General features: G+C 46.2%; 1 protein-coding gene across 8 annotated transcripts in view; it reads right to left on the bottom strand.

The window, feature by feature from the left end:
* cntrob (centrobin, centrosomal BRCA2 interacting protein) overlaps window positions 1–15,696 on the bottom strand; it is an 87,436-nt gene that overhangs the window by 71,692 nt on the left and 48 nt on the right. The window contains exons 1-4 of one of the 8 annotated variants that reach the window (XR_009513213.1): window positions 13,147–14,495; window positions 9,954–10,652; window positions 4,280–4,364; window positions 2,602–2,683 (exon numbers count right to left, since the gene is read on the bottom strand). Coding sequence is in view for 6 of the 8 variants with exons in the window: in XM_059975184.1 (XP_059831167.1) it covers window positions 2,602–2,683; window positions 4,280–4,364; window positions 9,954–10,583 (797 nt within the window). In the remaining 2 variants the exon portion in view is untranslated. Of the gene's footprint in view, window positions 1–2,601; window positions 2,684–2,857; window positions 2,921–4,279; window positions 4,365–9,953; window positions 10,653–11,732; window positions 12,381–13,146; window positions 14,496–14,691; window positions 15,477–15,530; window positions 15,635–15,696 lie in introns of those variants that run through there. The other 7 variants (XM_059975184.1, XM_059975185.1, XM_059975183.1 and 4 more) reach the window with 7 other exon arrangements.

The raw sequence follows: 15,696 nt of genomic DNA, 5'->3' as shown, positions 1-15,696 counted from the left end.
GAGTAGTTTATAAGTAACTTTTAGAAAGTATTGACTAACTTTTCTTCACCTAAACATTAATTTACTAATCATTTATTTAGTTATTTATTTATACGGGAGAGCTGGGTTCCAGCGTCTTGATCCTACGTCATCACGTGACGTCCCCATGATCGTGACATCTGAACAGACACCAAAATGTTAGTGTACAAAGCAGTGGTGATCCCAACACTACTGTATGCATCAGAAACCTGAACAACATATCGACGACATCTGAAGGCACTTGAAAAGTTCCATCATTGATGTCTTTGAAACATCTTAAATACCAGCTGGGACGATAGAAGAACCAACATCAGCATGCTAAATGAAGCAAAAACAAGCAGCATTGAAGCCTACGTCATCAAGAACCAACTAAGATGGAGCTGTCATGTTGTTTGGATGAAAGACGAACGTCTGCCGAAATAAATCTTCGACTCCCAGCTTAAAGAAGGCAAATGTAAAAGAGGCAGACAACAGAAGAGATTCAAAGATGTCTTAAAAGCCAACATGGAGAAATCTAACATCGATATCAACAACTGGGAAACCAATGCCAAGGACAGGAAACTCTGGCAGACCATCATCTGAGAAGGAACAGCAACTTTTGAAGTCAACAGATATACAAAATTAGAAGAAAAGAGAAGAAAATGGAAAGAGAGGCAGCAACAACCAAAACTCAATCTGCCATCTGGAACTACCTATCTTGAATGCGGAAGGACTTCAAAGCCAAGATTGGACTCACAAGCCACTTGAGAGCCCATAAATAGATCAATAGAACGAAGACCATCATCCTTGACCTTGAGGGATAGCCACGACAACAATCAGGTCAATATCACTTTGCTGGCAGTAAGAGCTTGCTGCACATGCTGGCTGCCAGAACTATAATTTCCAAAAGGCTTCACTGCCGCACAGTGCTCCTAACCTCAGGGTGGGCAAATGAAAGGCTGCACCAGCCAGTGGGGCAGCTGCCTCCTCGTCTCACCCTCTCCCTGGTGCAGAAGCATCAAAAAGGTTCAGGAACCCTCTGCTGGAGGCCAGTCCGAGTCACACATGGAGTTCCAGGTGGCAGAGGCCCTTTGGTCTACAATGTTGTGCTGATCTTATAATCTACTCTAGGATCAATATAACCCTGCCCTCCCACATGCCTATCCAAGATTTCCTTAATTGTCCTAAATGCACCTGCCTTTACCACCACCCACAGCATTGCATTTCATGCACCCAAAACTCTGTGTAACAAAAACTTACCTCTGATATTCAACCCCATATTTTCCTCCAACTACCATAAAATTATAAGCAACACAGAGTTAGAAGAAAAGCTAGAGGAACTCAACAGGTCAGGCAGCCTCTATGTAAATGAATAAACAGTTGAGGTTTTGGGCTGAGATCCTTCTTCAGGACTGAAATGGAAGGGGGAAGAGACAAGAATAAAAAGGTGCGGGGATGGGGAAAGAAGATAGCTAGGTGGTAGGTGAAGCCAGATGGTTGGGAAAGGTAAAGGGCTAGAGAGGAAGGAATCTGATAGGAGAAGAGGGTGGACTACACAAGAAAGAGGAGGAGGAGGGGATCCAGGGGGAGGTGATAGGCAAAGGAGGAGAGGTCAAAGGCCAGAATGGGGAACAGAAGAAGGGAGTGAGAGGGAAAATAATTTTTTCTTTTTACAGGAAGGAGAAATCAATAAATCAGAATTAAAATGTTTGGTCATTGGGAAGTTACACTTTTGGGGGAGCAGCAGAGTGCTTGACTAAGCAGTCCTCCAATTTATGATGGGTCTCATTGATATAGAAGAGGCCGCATCAGGAGCACTGGACACAATAGGTGACCCCAGCAGATTTGCAGGTGAAGTGCTGCCTCACCTGGAAGGACTGTTTGGGCCCCTGGATGGAGGTGAGAGAGGAGGTAAATATGTAGGCCTGATGGAGATTAGTGCACAGGGACAAATGGACAAGGGAATCACGGAGGGAGTGATCCCTCTGGAAAGCAGAGAGTCAGAGGAGGTGAAGATAAGTTTAGTGGTAGGATCCCTTTGGAGATGGCAAAAGTTGCAGGGGATGATGTGTTGGATGAAGAGGCTCATGGGGTGGTAGGTAAAGACAAGACCTTAAAGTTATGCTCTATTGTGTGAGCTATTCCCACCTTCAAGATGTCATCTCCAGTGTACAAGTGTAATTGAAGCCAACATGACAGAGTGATTACTTGAATGTTTGGCTGTGTACCTTGGGAAAAAGTCTCTCTGGCTGTCCACTCATCTATACAGAAATTTGCATCATATAGCAATGAAACAGGCCATTCGGGCCATCATACATGCCACCCATCAAACATCCATTGACGCTGATCCCATTTCATTCGCCCCTAACTTCCATCAGCTCCTTCCCAGAACCTACCCTTTTCCCACACACTAGCAATTTCCATGACCCACACAGTCAGAGGGAGAACATGCAAACTCCACAGAGTCAGACAGTGCAGGAGGTTGGGATCAAACCTGGGTCTCTGGAGCTGAGAGGCAGTGATCCTCTGTGGTCCCCAAAACCCCTCCCCAACCTAAAGTAGGGGGGCACTCACAACGCCCTCCAACCCCTGACCCTCACCTACCTCAGCAGGGAGCTGGTGCATTCACTTTCATATGGGTCGTCATCTCTCCGCTGCTCGTCAGCCGGACTGATGGTATCACTCCCTGCAGGGAAGGCACACGATTAGACCTGAGGGTGCTACCAAGCAGAGAGTTCAAATAAACTGCTTTCACCCATGTCCTCCTGTTTCTCTGGTCTCGAGGGTTACCGAATCAGCCAAATGTTGAACAGTACAGCACAGGAAAGACCCTATGGCCACAATGCCAATTTATACTAACCTCGTTCATCTTCACTTGGTCCATTCCCTGCACATTCATTTGCCTGTATAAATGCCTTTTAAACACCATCATACATGTTTCCAACACCTCCCTTGGCAGCTGTTCCAGACATCCACCACCTTGTATAAAAATAAAACTTGTCCTGTCAACTTTCTCCCTCAAAACTTAAATACATCCCCTCTAGTACTTGACACTTCTATCCTGACTGAACCTCTGAATCAAAGCCTCCATATCCTTCCTGTAATCTCATGCATGATGGTGGCCAAACAGATCTATCCAGCCTCACCTCCCTTGCCACGTATCCAAAACCTTGCAGGTCTTTGTTGCTGCTGAATTGGACCATGTCTTATCTATCTCCAACTACTTGTTAACTATGATGAAGGTTCCTGGCTCCATTACACAGCAGGTCCAAGACCTCTACCATTTGGGTCAAATTTTTATTTCTCCCCTCTCTTCCCATCAAATTTTTCCAACAATTAACAATCCCTGCCCCTCCCCCCATCCTCGCCATTCATCCCAAGCTCCTGTTCAGAAAAGATAGTTTCTTCACAATCACTAGTCTTGGCAATTTTCAAAACTTCTTTTAATCTTATTTATTTACAGTACTATGCAAAAGTCTTAGGCCCATATACATAGCTAGGGTACCTAAAACCTATGTCTGTAGTCATTTTATGTATTGCACTGTACTGCTGCCGCAAAAATAAATAATGACATGTGAGTGATGATAGACCTGATTCCAATCTGGGTCTCTATTGTGGACTGAGAGTGGGAAGGGGGCAGGGAGAGGGGAATCATGGTTGGGAAAAGGAGAAGGGAAAGGGGAAGGAGCAGGAAGCACCAGAGAGATAGTCAATAATGATCAATAGTTGTTTGGAATCATGTGATCTTAACTGGTGTCTCAGGGCTAGGTGTGTCTGCACCCGCACCACTCCCAACCCTGGCGTTCCTCCTCTGCCACCTGACCCACACCCCTCCTATGGCTCTCCACCCTCCGCCATTCCTAACATCCTTTGCTCCCGCCAGATTTACAAGCTTGCTCTCCGCTTCATGTTGACAAATACAGTACTGTGTTGAAGTCTTAGACAACCTAGCTATAGAATATATATGTGCCTAAGACTATTGCATAGTACTATATTTTATTTATTTAAAGACACAGTACGGTAATAAGCATTGTGGCCATGAGAAGACTGTATAAACTCCTTATGGACAGCATTGAGAATTGAACCTGGGTCACTGGTGCTGTTATAGCATTATGCTAACCATTACGCTACCTGTTAGCAGCACAAGAACTAGCCTCGAGTTCACTGAGCTGGCCTAGATCAGAATGGATAGCCTACTGTGTGTATGTGTGACACAACATTTACCCTGTACTCACCTTTCCCTATCCCCCCTACCACTGTGGAGAAGCAGAAGAATACTCACTATGGGTGAGATCCTGAGAGAATTTCAACATGCTGTGAAGGTGGGATCGCACCGACTCCATCTCAGAGATGTGCCTGGATCCAGCCTGAGAGAAATACACGCCGATCAGGGGAATAGAACTGTGTTCAACGCTTACAGCAATGCTGTGGTTATACAAAGCATAAGAAATAAACACAGGAATAAGCCATTCAACCCCTCACATTGGCTATGCTATTCCAAGAGGTCGTGACTGATCTTGCATCTCCCTAATCCCTGATCTTTCAGCTCCAACTCCAACAGGGGTTCTAAACCTTTTTTATGCCATGCACCAATATCATTAACTGTGAAGTCTGTGGACCCCATGTTGGGATCTACAAGTCTGCAGGTGACACCACTGCAGTGGGCTACATCTCAAATAATGATGAATCAGAGTACAGGAACCTCCAAGAGGACCACAATCTTGTCGTGGTTTGGAGGCTTGCGTGCCTCGATGGACCCAGAGAGCTATGTTGGCTGGAGTTAGTGCTTTATGTTATGGGTTCTTGGTAGGGTTATTCATGCCAAACAGGTTAAAGGGTTGAGGCCAGACAAGGAGTGGTCCACCGGACCTCTGGGTTCTGGGGTTCAGCTCAGAGCTAACAACCCTGACTGGTAAAACAAAATTGTTACGGAAACAGCAATGAAGAATCCTTCTACATCTGAGTATGACGGTATTCCCAAGTCTCCACCCGGGACTTGCATGACTGACGGCAGTGAAAATGAATGGAAGCTCCTGACACAATAAAAAAGGCACTGAACACTGCCAGGGTGGAGGATCTTCTCTGGTTATCTTGCTGATTATTTGCCAAATCTACACTAAAATTGAGTGTTTTATGTACAAAAACACTCAAGTCTCTCTGTACACCAACACTTTTCAATCTTTTAACCGAAAAAACACACCAAGCTGCTTTTTTACTACACAAAGATCAAACTTGAAAGCGGAGTACAAGGCATTGGCAGGATTCAGAGAAGTGGGGATGAATAGAGGGATCTTGAGGTCCACAGCCCTCAAAGTTGCCTCCCAAGTTGACAGGGTGGTTAAGAAGGCATATAGTGTGTTAACCTTCATTAGTTAGGAGCCGAGTTCAGTAATGTTGCAGGTTTATAAAACCCTGTTAAACCACACAGAGAGTACCGTGCTCAGCTCTGGTCACCTCATTATCGAAAGGATTTGGAAGCTATAGAAAGGGTGAAGTGATTTACCAGGTTATTGCCTGGATTAGAAAATAGGTTGAGCAAACTAGTGCTTTTCTCCTTGGAGCAAAGAAGAATGAGAGATGACTTGATAGATATGTGAAAAACAATGAGAGACATAAATAAAGTAGACAGTCAGCTTTTTCCACCAGGGCAGCAATTGCCAATACCTGAGGACATCTGTTTAAGGTGAGTGGAGCAAAGTTTAGGGGAAGATTTCAGAGGAAACTTTTTTCTTTGTAATTTATTTTTTTATTGAAGTTCATCATCAAGCAAACATTTCCATAAGATGTATTTCAGACATTGTACATATATATTATATAATCATATATATCACAAATCTCCACGAAGTATTTATCTGAGGTATACACTTATAGAAAGGAGTGGAAAGAAAAAACAAGCAAAAGGAAAAAAACTATGTACAAGTAGGGAGTGAACTTTTTTTGGAAACTTTTTTTTAAACACAGAGTGGTGGGTGCCTGGAATATACTGCCAGGAACGGTTGTAGAGGCTGATATAACAGGGACATTTAAGACACTCTTATACAGACACATGGATATAAGAAAAATGGAGGGCTATGGGCTGTGTCGGAAGGAAGGTTAGATTGCTGTGGAGTAGGTTTATATGGGTCAAAACAACACCATGGGCCGAAGGACCCGTACTGAACAGCATTGGCCTATGTTCTAAAGGTAGATGAGCTCACATTTTCCACATATATTTTACTGTTTATCTACATACCCATTCACTTGACCTGTCCATATCCCTCTGAAGTCTGTATCCCCCCCCCCCCACACCACACACCAAAACCCAGCTAAGTACCTTCAACAACCTCTGATCCCCTCACTTGAATCAGTTGTGAACAGCTGAAAACCCAGTAACAACAACCCATTATCCACTGCCTCTCAACCCTTAGAAAAGGGTTATATAGCATGAAAACAAGCCCTTTGACCCAATTCATTTCCAAGCTAGTCCAGTTTGTCTGTGTTAATCACGTTTACCTTGGAATTTTTCCTACTCGTGCACTGTCTAAATGTATAGGGGCAGAATTAGGCCATTTGGTCTGTTCCACCATTTCATCATGGCTGATCCATTTCCCTCTCAACCCCAATCTCCTGCTTTCTCCCTGTACCCCTTCATGTCCTGACTAATGAAGAATCTGTCAACCCCTATCTTAGATATACCCGATGACTTGACCTCCACAGCCACCTGGGGCAATGAATTCCATATTCACCACCCTCTGGCTGAAGAAATTCTTCTTCATCTCCATTCTAAATGGACATCCTTCTATAGCAAGGGTTCCCAACCTGGGAACCACCAAACCCTCAGTTAATAGTAGGCATCCATAGCATCCAAAAAATGGTTAGGAACTCCTGCTCTATTCTGAGGCTGCGCCCTCTGGTCCTAGACCTCTCCGCTTAGGAAATGGGTTTCAATGAGATTACTGAAATCCAGTTCAATTATCATTGTAAACACTTCTAAAACTTCCTCTGGCAGCTTATTCCAGATACTCAACACTCTCTGTGTGAAAGACTGTGCTATGTCTGTTAACCAATCCTCAACCCACACCAGTAGATTCCCCTCTGATTGTGCTTAATAATGTTTTGAGCAGTACCTTACCAAGTGCTTACCTAAAGTACAAATACATCGTGTAAACCACTTCACCCTCATCTATTCTACAAGTTACAACCTTAAAAACTTATGGATTTCTCAAATATGTTATTCTTTTGAATTTGTCCAGTCCAATTATTATTTTCAGTGGTCTTTTACCATTTCCCTTAGAACAGACTCCAACACTTACAATGTGAATCTAATTGATCTAGAACTGCCCACTTTCTCTCTCCCTCCATTTGTAAACAACAGGGTTACAAATGAAGCTTCCAGTCTGTCAGAACCATTCTAGAATACATGGAATCACCTTTCAAGGCAATTACTGTAACTATAGAATGGACTAAATATCAGGAGAATACATTCAAACCAACCAAGGTAAATCCTAAATTTAAATAAACATAACCTTTGTTGGAAATAGAAACTGGCCTCAGTAAAAAGTGAACATAAAACTGATAGATCGTAGTTAAACATCCAGCAATTTCAACGATTTTATTTGAAGAGAGAATCTTGCTATCTGGATTAGTCAGGGTTTCAAAGGTTACAGTGAGAAGAAGGAAAATGGGTTTGAGAGGGATAATAAATCAGCAACGATGGAATAGCAGAGCAGACTCAATGAGTCAAATGGCCTAATTCTCCTCCTATACCTTATGGTCTTATCTTGGTTTGGTCTAGGTACATTCAGTAAATGAACCAGCATGAACTGTCTTTTACCTCCAGTCACAGAATCTTTGCAGAGGAAGGCCATTCAGCTGAATACCTGCCAACTCTAAAGAGCTACCACACTTATGCCTGTGTACTTGCTAGTCATTCTGAAGCGCCTGGCCTCACTCACGCTGAAGGAACTGATGATACTGTTTCCACTGCACCTACAGGCAGTGAGTTCCAGAACAAAAGAAAAACAAACTGCTGGAGGAACTCAGCAGGTTGGGAAGCATCTGTGGAGGGAAAAGGACATTCAATTTTTCAGGTCAAGACCCTTCATTGGACTGGAGCTACAGTGATTAGACACTGCATAAAATAAACGCTTTTCATCGTGTCAGCCCCAAGTCTTTCCCAGTTGCTACCCTCAACTGTACATAGATGTACAGAACCGCAATAGTCTATTAGGGCCATATATATAACTAGGGTTCCTAAGACTTTTACACAGAAAGACAATAAGACATAGGAGCAGAATTAGGCCATTCAGCCCATCGAGTCTGCTCCGCCATTCCAACATGGCTGATCCTCAATCCCACTCAACCCCATATACCTGTCCTCTCACCTTATCCTTTGATACCCTGACCAATCAGGAAACTATCAATTTTCGCTTTAAATATATCCACGGTCTTGTCCTCTACAGGTGTCTGTGGCAGAGCATTCCACAGATTCACCACCCTCTGGCTAAAAAAAAATTCCTTCTTACCTCTATTCTAAAGGGTTGCCCCTCAATTTTGAGGCTGTGCCAACTAGTTCTGGACACCCCCCACCATAGGAAACATCCTCTCCACATCCAACATGTCTAGTCCATTCAACATTCGGTAGGTACAGATTTACCCCCTTCTAAATTCGATTGAGTACAGGCCAAAGCATAAGCACTTTGGTAATAAATTTACTGTGAATATTCTCTTGGCTCACTGGAACTTCCCCTGGATTCCTTGGTAAGCAGCTATGTTGCAATAGTACAGTAGGCATTCAGAGCGGTGGGACTCAGCCAGTCCTGTGAAGGGTACTGGTCTCCCCACCACTGAGGATAACCATCATCCAGGACCCCTACCACCCAGGTCATGCTCTCTATGCTGATCAGGCAGGAGGTACAGCAGCCCAAAAGCCCACCCTCAAGATTCAACAGCAGCTTCATGTCCACTGCCATCGGGTTGTGACACACCCGACACACTTTCCTTTTCCTCTCAACTTGCAATGGAGTTATGTTTATTTTGTTGTTTAACTTTGCGCATGCGTCTGTATAATTTATGTTAAATTAAGTTATTTTTTTAAATTTAGAGCTACAGCAAGGTAACAGGCATTTCTGATTCAACAAGCCAAATTACATCCATGTGATCAATTAACCTACTAATCGGTATGTCTTTGGATGTGGGAGGAGATTGAGGCACCCAGAGGAAACCACAACCTCCTTACAGAGAGTGGCTGAACTGAACCCGAGACACTGGTGCTGTAATAGCTTTACACTAACCACAATGCTGCCCACTTCCGCAAGTTTATGTTAACTTTTGTGGGTCACATACTGGGGTGTTGGGAGGCGGGGTGGAGACACTTATACCCAAGGAGGTGCAAGGTGTTCCTTCCCTCCGCTAGCCTCAGGTCACCCTTGGCAAGGTGTAGTACAGTACCTGGGTCACATGATGCCATGGGAGCAGGTGGTGCAGATCACAAGTCCTGTTTATGTGGCCACTGACGCCAAGCAATCTCTGAAGAGTATTGATAATGGCTGGGGTCACCTGTCTTGTAAAGACACTGCCCAGAAGGCGGCAATGGCAAACCACTTCTGTAGATAAAACTTGCCAAGAACAATCATGGTCTATTTCATACAACACGGCACAAAACAAATGAACATACTGTGCTGCTGCAGCAAGAAGCTAATTTTCATGGGATAAGATCATATCTAGGAGCAGAATTTGGTCATTTGCCCATGAAGTCTGTTACATCATTTCAACATGGCTGATTTATTATCCCTGTCAACCCCATTCTCCTGCCTTCTCCCCATAACCTTTGATGCCCTTTCCAATCAAGAACCTATCAATGTATACCCTGGGTACCCTGGTACCTGCCTGTGTAAATGAACAAGAACAGACACACAGCAGCAGTATAAAGCAGCAATCATCTCTTGCGTTCACTGTTGAGAGAGGTTCAGGCTTACCTTTGGTCCACTGCTGGTTTCCGCCCTCTTGGACAGCCTCTGGGTCATCTCCACAGCCAGCTCCTCCAGGTCAGGCAGCGCCAAGTGACCAGCAGAGCCCTTGTCCCTGGTGAGGCGAGTCAGCTTTGGGTGTTGGTTGACAATGAGCTCCTTGTGTGCCAATGAGGTGCCCAGGATGCCGTCCTGCAGCCCGATGAAGGGCTGAGACCCAGGAATCTTGGCACAGGGCCTGTCGGTGCAGACAGATGCACCACCATGCTCTGCCATCTCTCCTTGTGCTGAAGCTGAGGCTTGTCTCCTCGACAATGCCATGGTGCAGTCAGGGCGAGTGGCATCCTTTGTCAAGCTTCCACTGATGGAATGCTTGCCTGAGGGCTCCTCTCCCCCTCCAGGAGCAGGCCAGAGTCCAAGCTGACGGTTTGCCCGCAGTGAAGCGTAGAGTCTGGTGGTGACCTCCGAGGAGTTGGCAAGCACGGTGCTCGGGCTAGCAGGAAGCGAACGGGCTGAGGCAATGGTGACGGAGGGTGCGGCTCTGCTGGGGCTGGGGCTGACTGGGGCAGAGCTTGGCGCAGAGAGGGACAGGGGTTCCACGTCACTCAGCAGATCCTCGGCTAGGATGGGGCAGTCCATCACTTTGTGCCGTCTGCTCAAAACCGGGCGAGATCCTCTCCACAGCACAGACTGATCTCTGTCTCACTCCTGTCAATGGAGCCAAAGGGAAGATCGGAAGCTGCTTTGTTTGCTTTTAACATTCATGGGATCAGAGTGACACTGGAAAATCCATCCCCACCTCATCCAATCCCACCCCCAAGAGGTACTGAGCTGTGTGGGTCTCTGCCACACACTCTTCAGCCCAAAAGTAATACCTCCCTACTGCCTTCAAACTAACTCAGGGAAGGAGAGGAAGGTAAGGGGTCAGAGTGGTGGGAAGGGACAAGGGATGGGAGGCTCATCTGCTGAGGGTTCTTGAGGTGTATAGGGGGAGTGGCAGAATGGAAAGAGGTGAGGGGAGCTGGAGTGAGGTGAGGGGGAAGGATAGTTTCATGGGGGGGAGGAAAGGAGCGAGGGAGGCAGAGTTATGTAAGCCTCTTCCCCTTCCTTCTGACACTACCCCAATTCATCTAAATCCACTCCCTCCAAATCCTCCCCTTTTACCTACACAATGGTATCGTCACCCCTCACCTCCCGTAACCCTCCCCGCTTACCATAACCCCACATTCCCTGTCAAATTCGTCTCTCTGACACAGCCTCCTTATCCTCAAGCACTGTCCTCTCCCTCCACACTACCACCAGTGAGCCTCCCATTTCTTCTCCCTTCCTACCACTGATTCCTTACCTCCCTTTCATTTCTCCTATCCCCTCCTCCCTTACCTCAACACTCCCATTTCTACTTCCCTTCCTCACAACTCTTCCAATGAGAGACCCATTCCCTCTCTCCTCGGCTAATCTCCACTTACACCCCCATATCCCATTCTTGATCCCCTCCCCCCAACACTTCCTATTCCTGGACTCCTTTGCCCCGACATCTCCCATTCCTGGACTTCTATCGCCCCCGATGTAGAAACATAGAAAACCTACAGCACAATATAGGCCTTCAGCCCACAAAGCCATGCCAACCATATACTTACTTTAGAAATTACCTCGAGTTACCCATACCCTCTATTTTTCTAAGCTCCATGTACCTGACCAGGAGCTCTCAAAAGACCCTATCAATTCCACCTCCACCATCGTTGCCGGCAGCCTTTTCCACGCACTCACCACTCTGCGTAAAAAACTTACCCGACATCTCCTCTGTACCTACTTCCAAGCACCTTAAAACTGTGTCCTCTCATGCCAGCCATTTCAGCCCTGGGAAAAAGCGTTTGACTATCCACATGCCTCTCATTATCTTATACACCTTTATCAGGTCACCTCTCATCCTCAGTTGCTCCAAGGAAACAAGGCCGAGTTCACTCAACTGATTCTCATAAGGCATGCTCCCCAATCCAGGCAACATCCTTGTAAATCTCCTCTGTACCCTTTCTATGGTTTCTACATCCTTCCTATAGTGAGGCGACCAGAACTGAGCACAGTACTCCAAGTGGGGTCTGACCAGGGTCCTATATAGCTGCAACATTACCTCTCGGCTCCTAAACTCAATCCCACGATTGATGAAGACCAATGCCTTCTTAACCACAGTCAACCTGTGGAGCAGCTTTGGGTGACCGCAAGATCCCTCTGATCCTCCGCACTGCCAAGAGTCTTATCATTAATACTTCATTCTGCCATCATATTTGACCTACCAAAATGAACCACCTCACACTGATCTGGGTTGAATTCCATCTCCCACTTCTCAGACCAGTTTTGCATCCTATCAATGTCCCATTTTAACCTCTGACAGCCCTCCACACTATCCACAATACCCCCAACCTTTGTGTCATCAGTAAATTTACTAACCCATCCATCTACTTCTTCATCCAAGTCATTTATAAAAATCACAAAGAGTAAGGGTCCCAGAACAGATCCCTGAGGCACCCCACTGGTGACCGACCTCCATGCAGAATAAGACCCATCTACAACCACTCTTTCCCTTCTGTGGGCAAGCCAGTTCTGGATCCACAAAGCAATGTCCCCTTGGATCCCATGCCTCCTTACTTTCTCAATAAGCCTTGCATGGGGTAACTTATCAAATGCCTTGCTGAAATCCATATACATTACATCTACTGCTCTTCCTTCATCAATGTGTTTAGTCACATCCTCAAAAAATTCAATCAGGCTCGTAAGGCACGACCTGCCTTTGACAAAGCCATGCTGATATTCCTAACCATATTATGCATCTCCAAATGTACATAAATCCTGCATCTCAGGATCTTTTCCATCAGCTTACCAACCACTGAGGTAAGGCTCACTGGTCGATAATTTACTGGGCAATCTCTACTCCCTTTTTTGAATAATGGAACAACATCTACAACCCTCCAATCAACCCATTGATGATGCAAAAAGATCATCGCCAGAGGCTCAGCAATCTCCTCTCTCGCCTCCCACAGTCACCTGGGGTACATCTCATCCGGCCCCAACTTGATGCTTTCCAAAAGCTCCAGCACATCCTCTTTCTTAATGTCTATATGCTCAAGCTTTTCAGTCCACTGTAAGTCATCCCTACAATTGTCAAGGTTCTTTTCCACAGTGAATACTGAAGCAAAGTATTAAGTACCTCTGCTATCTCCTCCGGTTCCATACACACTTTTCCACTGTCACATTTGATTGGTCCTATTCTCTCACATCCAATCTTCTTGCTCTTCACATACTTGTAGAATGCCTTGGGGTTTTCCTTAATCCTCCTCGCCAAGGCCTTCTCATGGCCCTTTCTGGCTCTCCTAATTTCATTCTTAAACTCCTTCCTGCTAGCTTATAATCTTCTAGATCTCTATCATTACCTAGTCTTTTGAATCTTTCCTAAGCTTTTCTTTTCTTCTTGACTAGATTTTCAACAGCCTTTGTACACCACAGTTGCTATACCCTACCATCCTTTCCCTGTCTCATTGGAATGTACCTAGGCAGAACTCCACACAAATATCCACTGAGCATTTGTCACATTTCCCTGAGAACATCTGTTCCCAATTAATGCTTCCAAGTTTCAGCCTGATAGCTTTCCAAACTTGTCTATTCCTATCCCTCTCCAATGGTATGGTAAAGGAGATAGAATTGTGATCACTATCTCAAAAATGCTCTCAAACTGAGAGACCTGACACCTGACCAGGTTCATTTCCCAATACCAGATCAAGCACAGCCTCTCCTCTTCTAGGCTTATCTACATATTGTGTCAGGAAACCTTCCTGAACACACCTAACAAACTCCACCCCATCTAAACCCCTTGCTCTAGGGAGATGCCAATCAATATTTGGGAAATTAATATCTCCCACCACAAAAACCCTGTTATTATTACAACTTTCCAGAATCTGTTTCCCTATCTGCTCCTCGATGTCCCTCTTAGTATTGGGTGGTCTAACTTCCACCCACAGGAACTCTGTAGACAATCCCACCATGACTTCCTCCTTTTCTGCAGCCGTGACACTATCTCTGATCAGCAGTGTCAACCCCCACCTCTTTTTCCTCCCTCCTTATCTTTTCTGAAACATCTAAAGCCAGGCACTCTAAGTAGCCATTCCTGCCCCTGAACCATCCAAGTCTCTGTAATGGCCACAATATCATAGCTCCAAGTTCTGATCCACGCTCTAAACTCACCCGCTCTGGTCATGATACTTCTTGCATTAAAATAGACACATCTCAAACCATTGGTCTGAGTGTGTCCCTTCTCTATCACCTGCCTATCCTCCCTTTCGTACTGTCTACAAGCTTTCTCTATTTCTGAGCCAACCGCCTCTTCCTCCGTCTCTTCAGTTCAGTTCCCACCACCCCCCCCCCAAGCAATTCTAGTTTAAACTCTCCCTAACAGCCTTAGCAAACCTCCCCGCCAGGATATTGGTCCCCCTCGGATTTAAGTGCAACCTGTCCTTATTGTACAGGTCACACCTGGACCAGAAGAGCTCCCAATGATCCAGAAATCTGAATCACTGCCCCCCCCCCCCCCCGGCTCCAATCCCTCAGCCACGCATTTATCCTCCACCTCATTCTACTCCTATAGTCACTATCAATTGGCGTAGGCAGTAATCCCGAGATTACTACCTTTGAGGTCCTGCTCACAACTTCCTTCCTAACTCTCTGTAGTCTGTTTTCAGGATCTCCTCCATTTTCCTACCTATGTTATTGGTACCGATATGTACCACGACCTCTAGCTATTCTCCTTCCCACTTCAGGATATCATGGACGCAATCAGAAACATCCCGGACTCTGGCACCTTATTTGCGTTTATTTCCTGTGTCCACAGAATCGCCTGTCTAACCCTCTAACTATAGGATTCCCTATTACTGCTGCTTTCTTCCTTTCCCTACCCTTCTGAGACAGAGCCAGATTCTGCTGCTTCCCCCAGGTAGGCCCCGGTGTGATTACTTGCCTATAGCTCCTCTCTATCACCTCCTCACTTTCTCTCATCAGGCAAAGGTCATCGAGCTGCATCCAGGTCCCTAAGGAGCGGCAGCTCGACACACCTAGTGCAGATGTGGCCTTTCGGGAGGCTGAGACATCTCCCTTTCCTGGAACCTTCCTTCCCCTCCATCTCCTGACTCCTTGAACTCTATCCACCCGACACCTCCTGTTCCTGGAACCATATCCCCCCAACATCTCCCGTTCCTGGACCCCTTTCCCCCGACATCTCTCCCGAACCGTTACCTTCCTGCCCCCTTACCTTCTCACCCTTCCTCCCTCTTCCACTGACATCTCCTGCTCCCTCCAAACTTTAATGCCCCCGTCACCACACACATCCTCCCTCGACCTTCCTCATGTTCTCTTCCAGTCCCTCACTCTTTCTCCCTTCCCTTCCATCCTTTCCTCCCGCTCCTGAAACCCACATACCCCCTCTCTCCCTCCATCCTTCCTTTCCTCCCGCTCCTGACCCTCACACACATCCCTCTTATCCTTACCTCTCACGCCTGACCCCCACCCTCCAAGCCTTCCCCATTACTCCCTTCACCCCGTTACCTCTCCCTCTCTTCTTTGATCCCCCGCTCAAGCTCCCGCTCCCTCTCCATAGCAACCGCCTCTCCCGTCTCCTGCGACCGCTGGCCATGTAGGACCCCAACTGCCAACCCCGCGGCTGCCCACTGCACTGCCTGCGGCCGCTCTGGCCGAACCAAGGCTGTCCATC

Source organism: Hypanus sabinus, chromosome 7 (assembly GCF_030144855.1).
Source record: "Hypanus sabinus isolate sHypSab1 chromosome 7, sHypSab1.hap1, whole genome shotgun sequence".
Taxonomy (NCBI): domain Eukaryota; kingdom Metazoa; phylum Chordata; class Chondrichthyes; order Myliobatiformes; family Dasyatidae; genus Hypanus; species Hypanus sabinus.
This window is presented reverse-complemented; position numbering and strand designations above follow the sequence as displayed.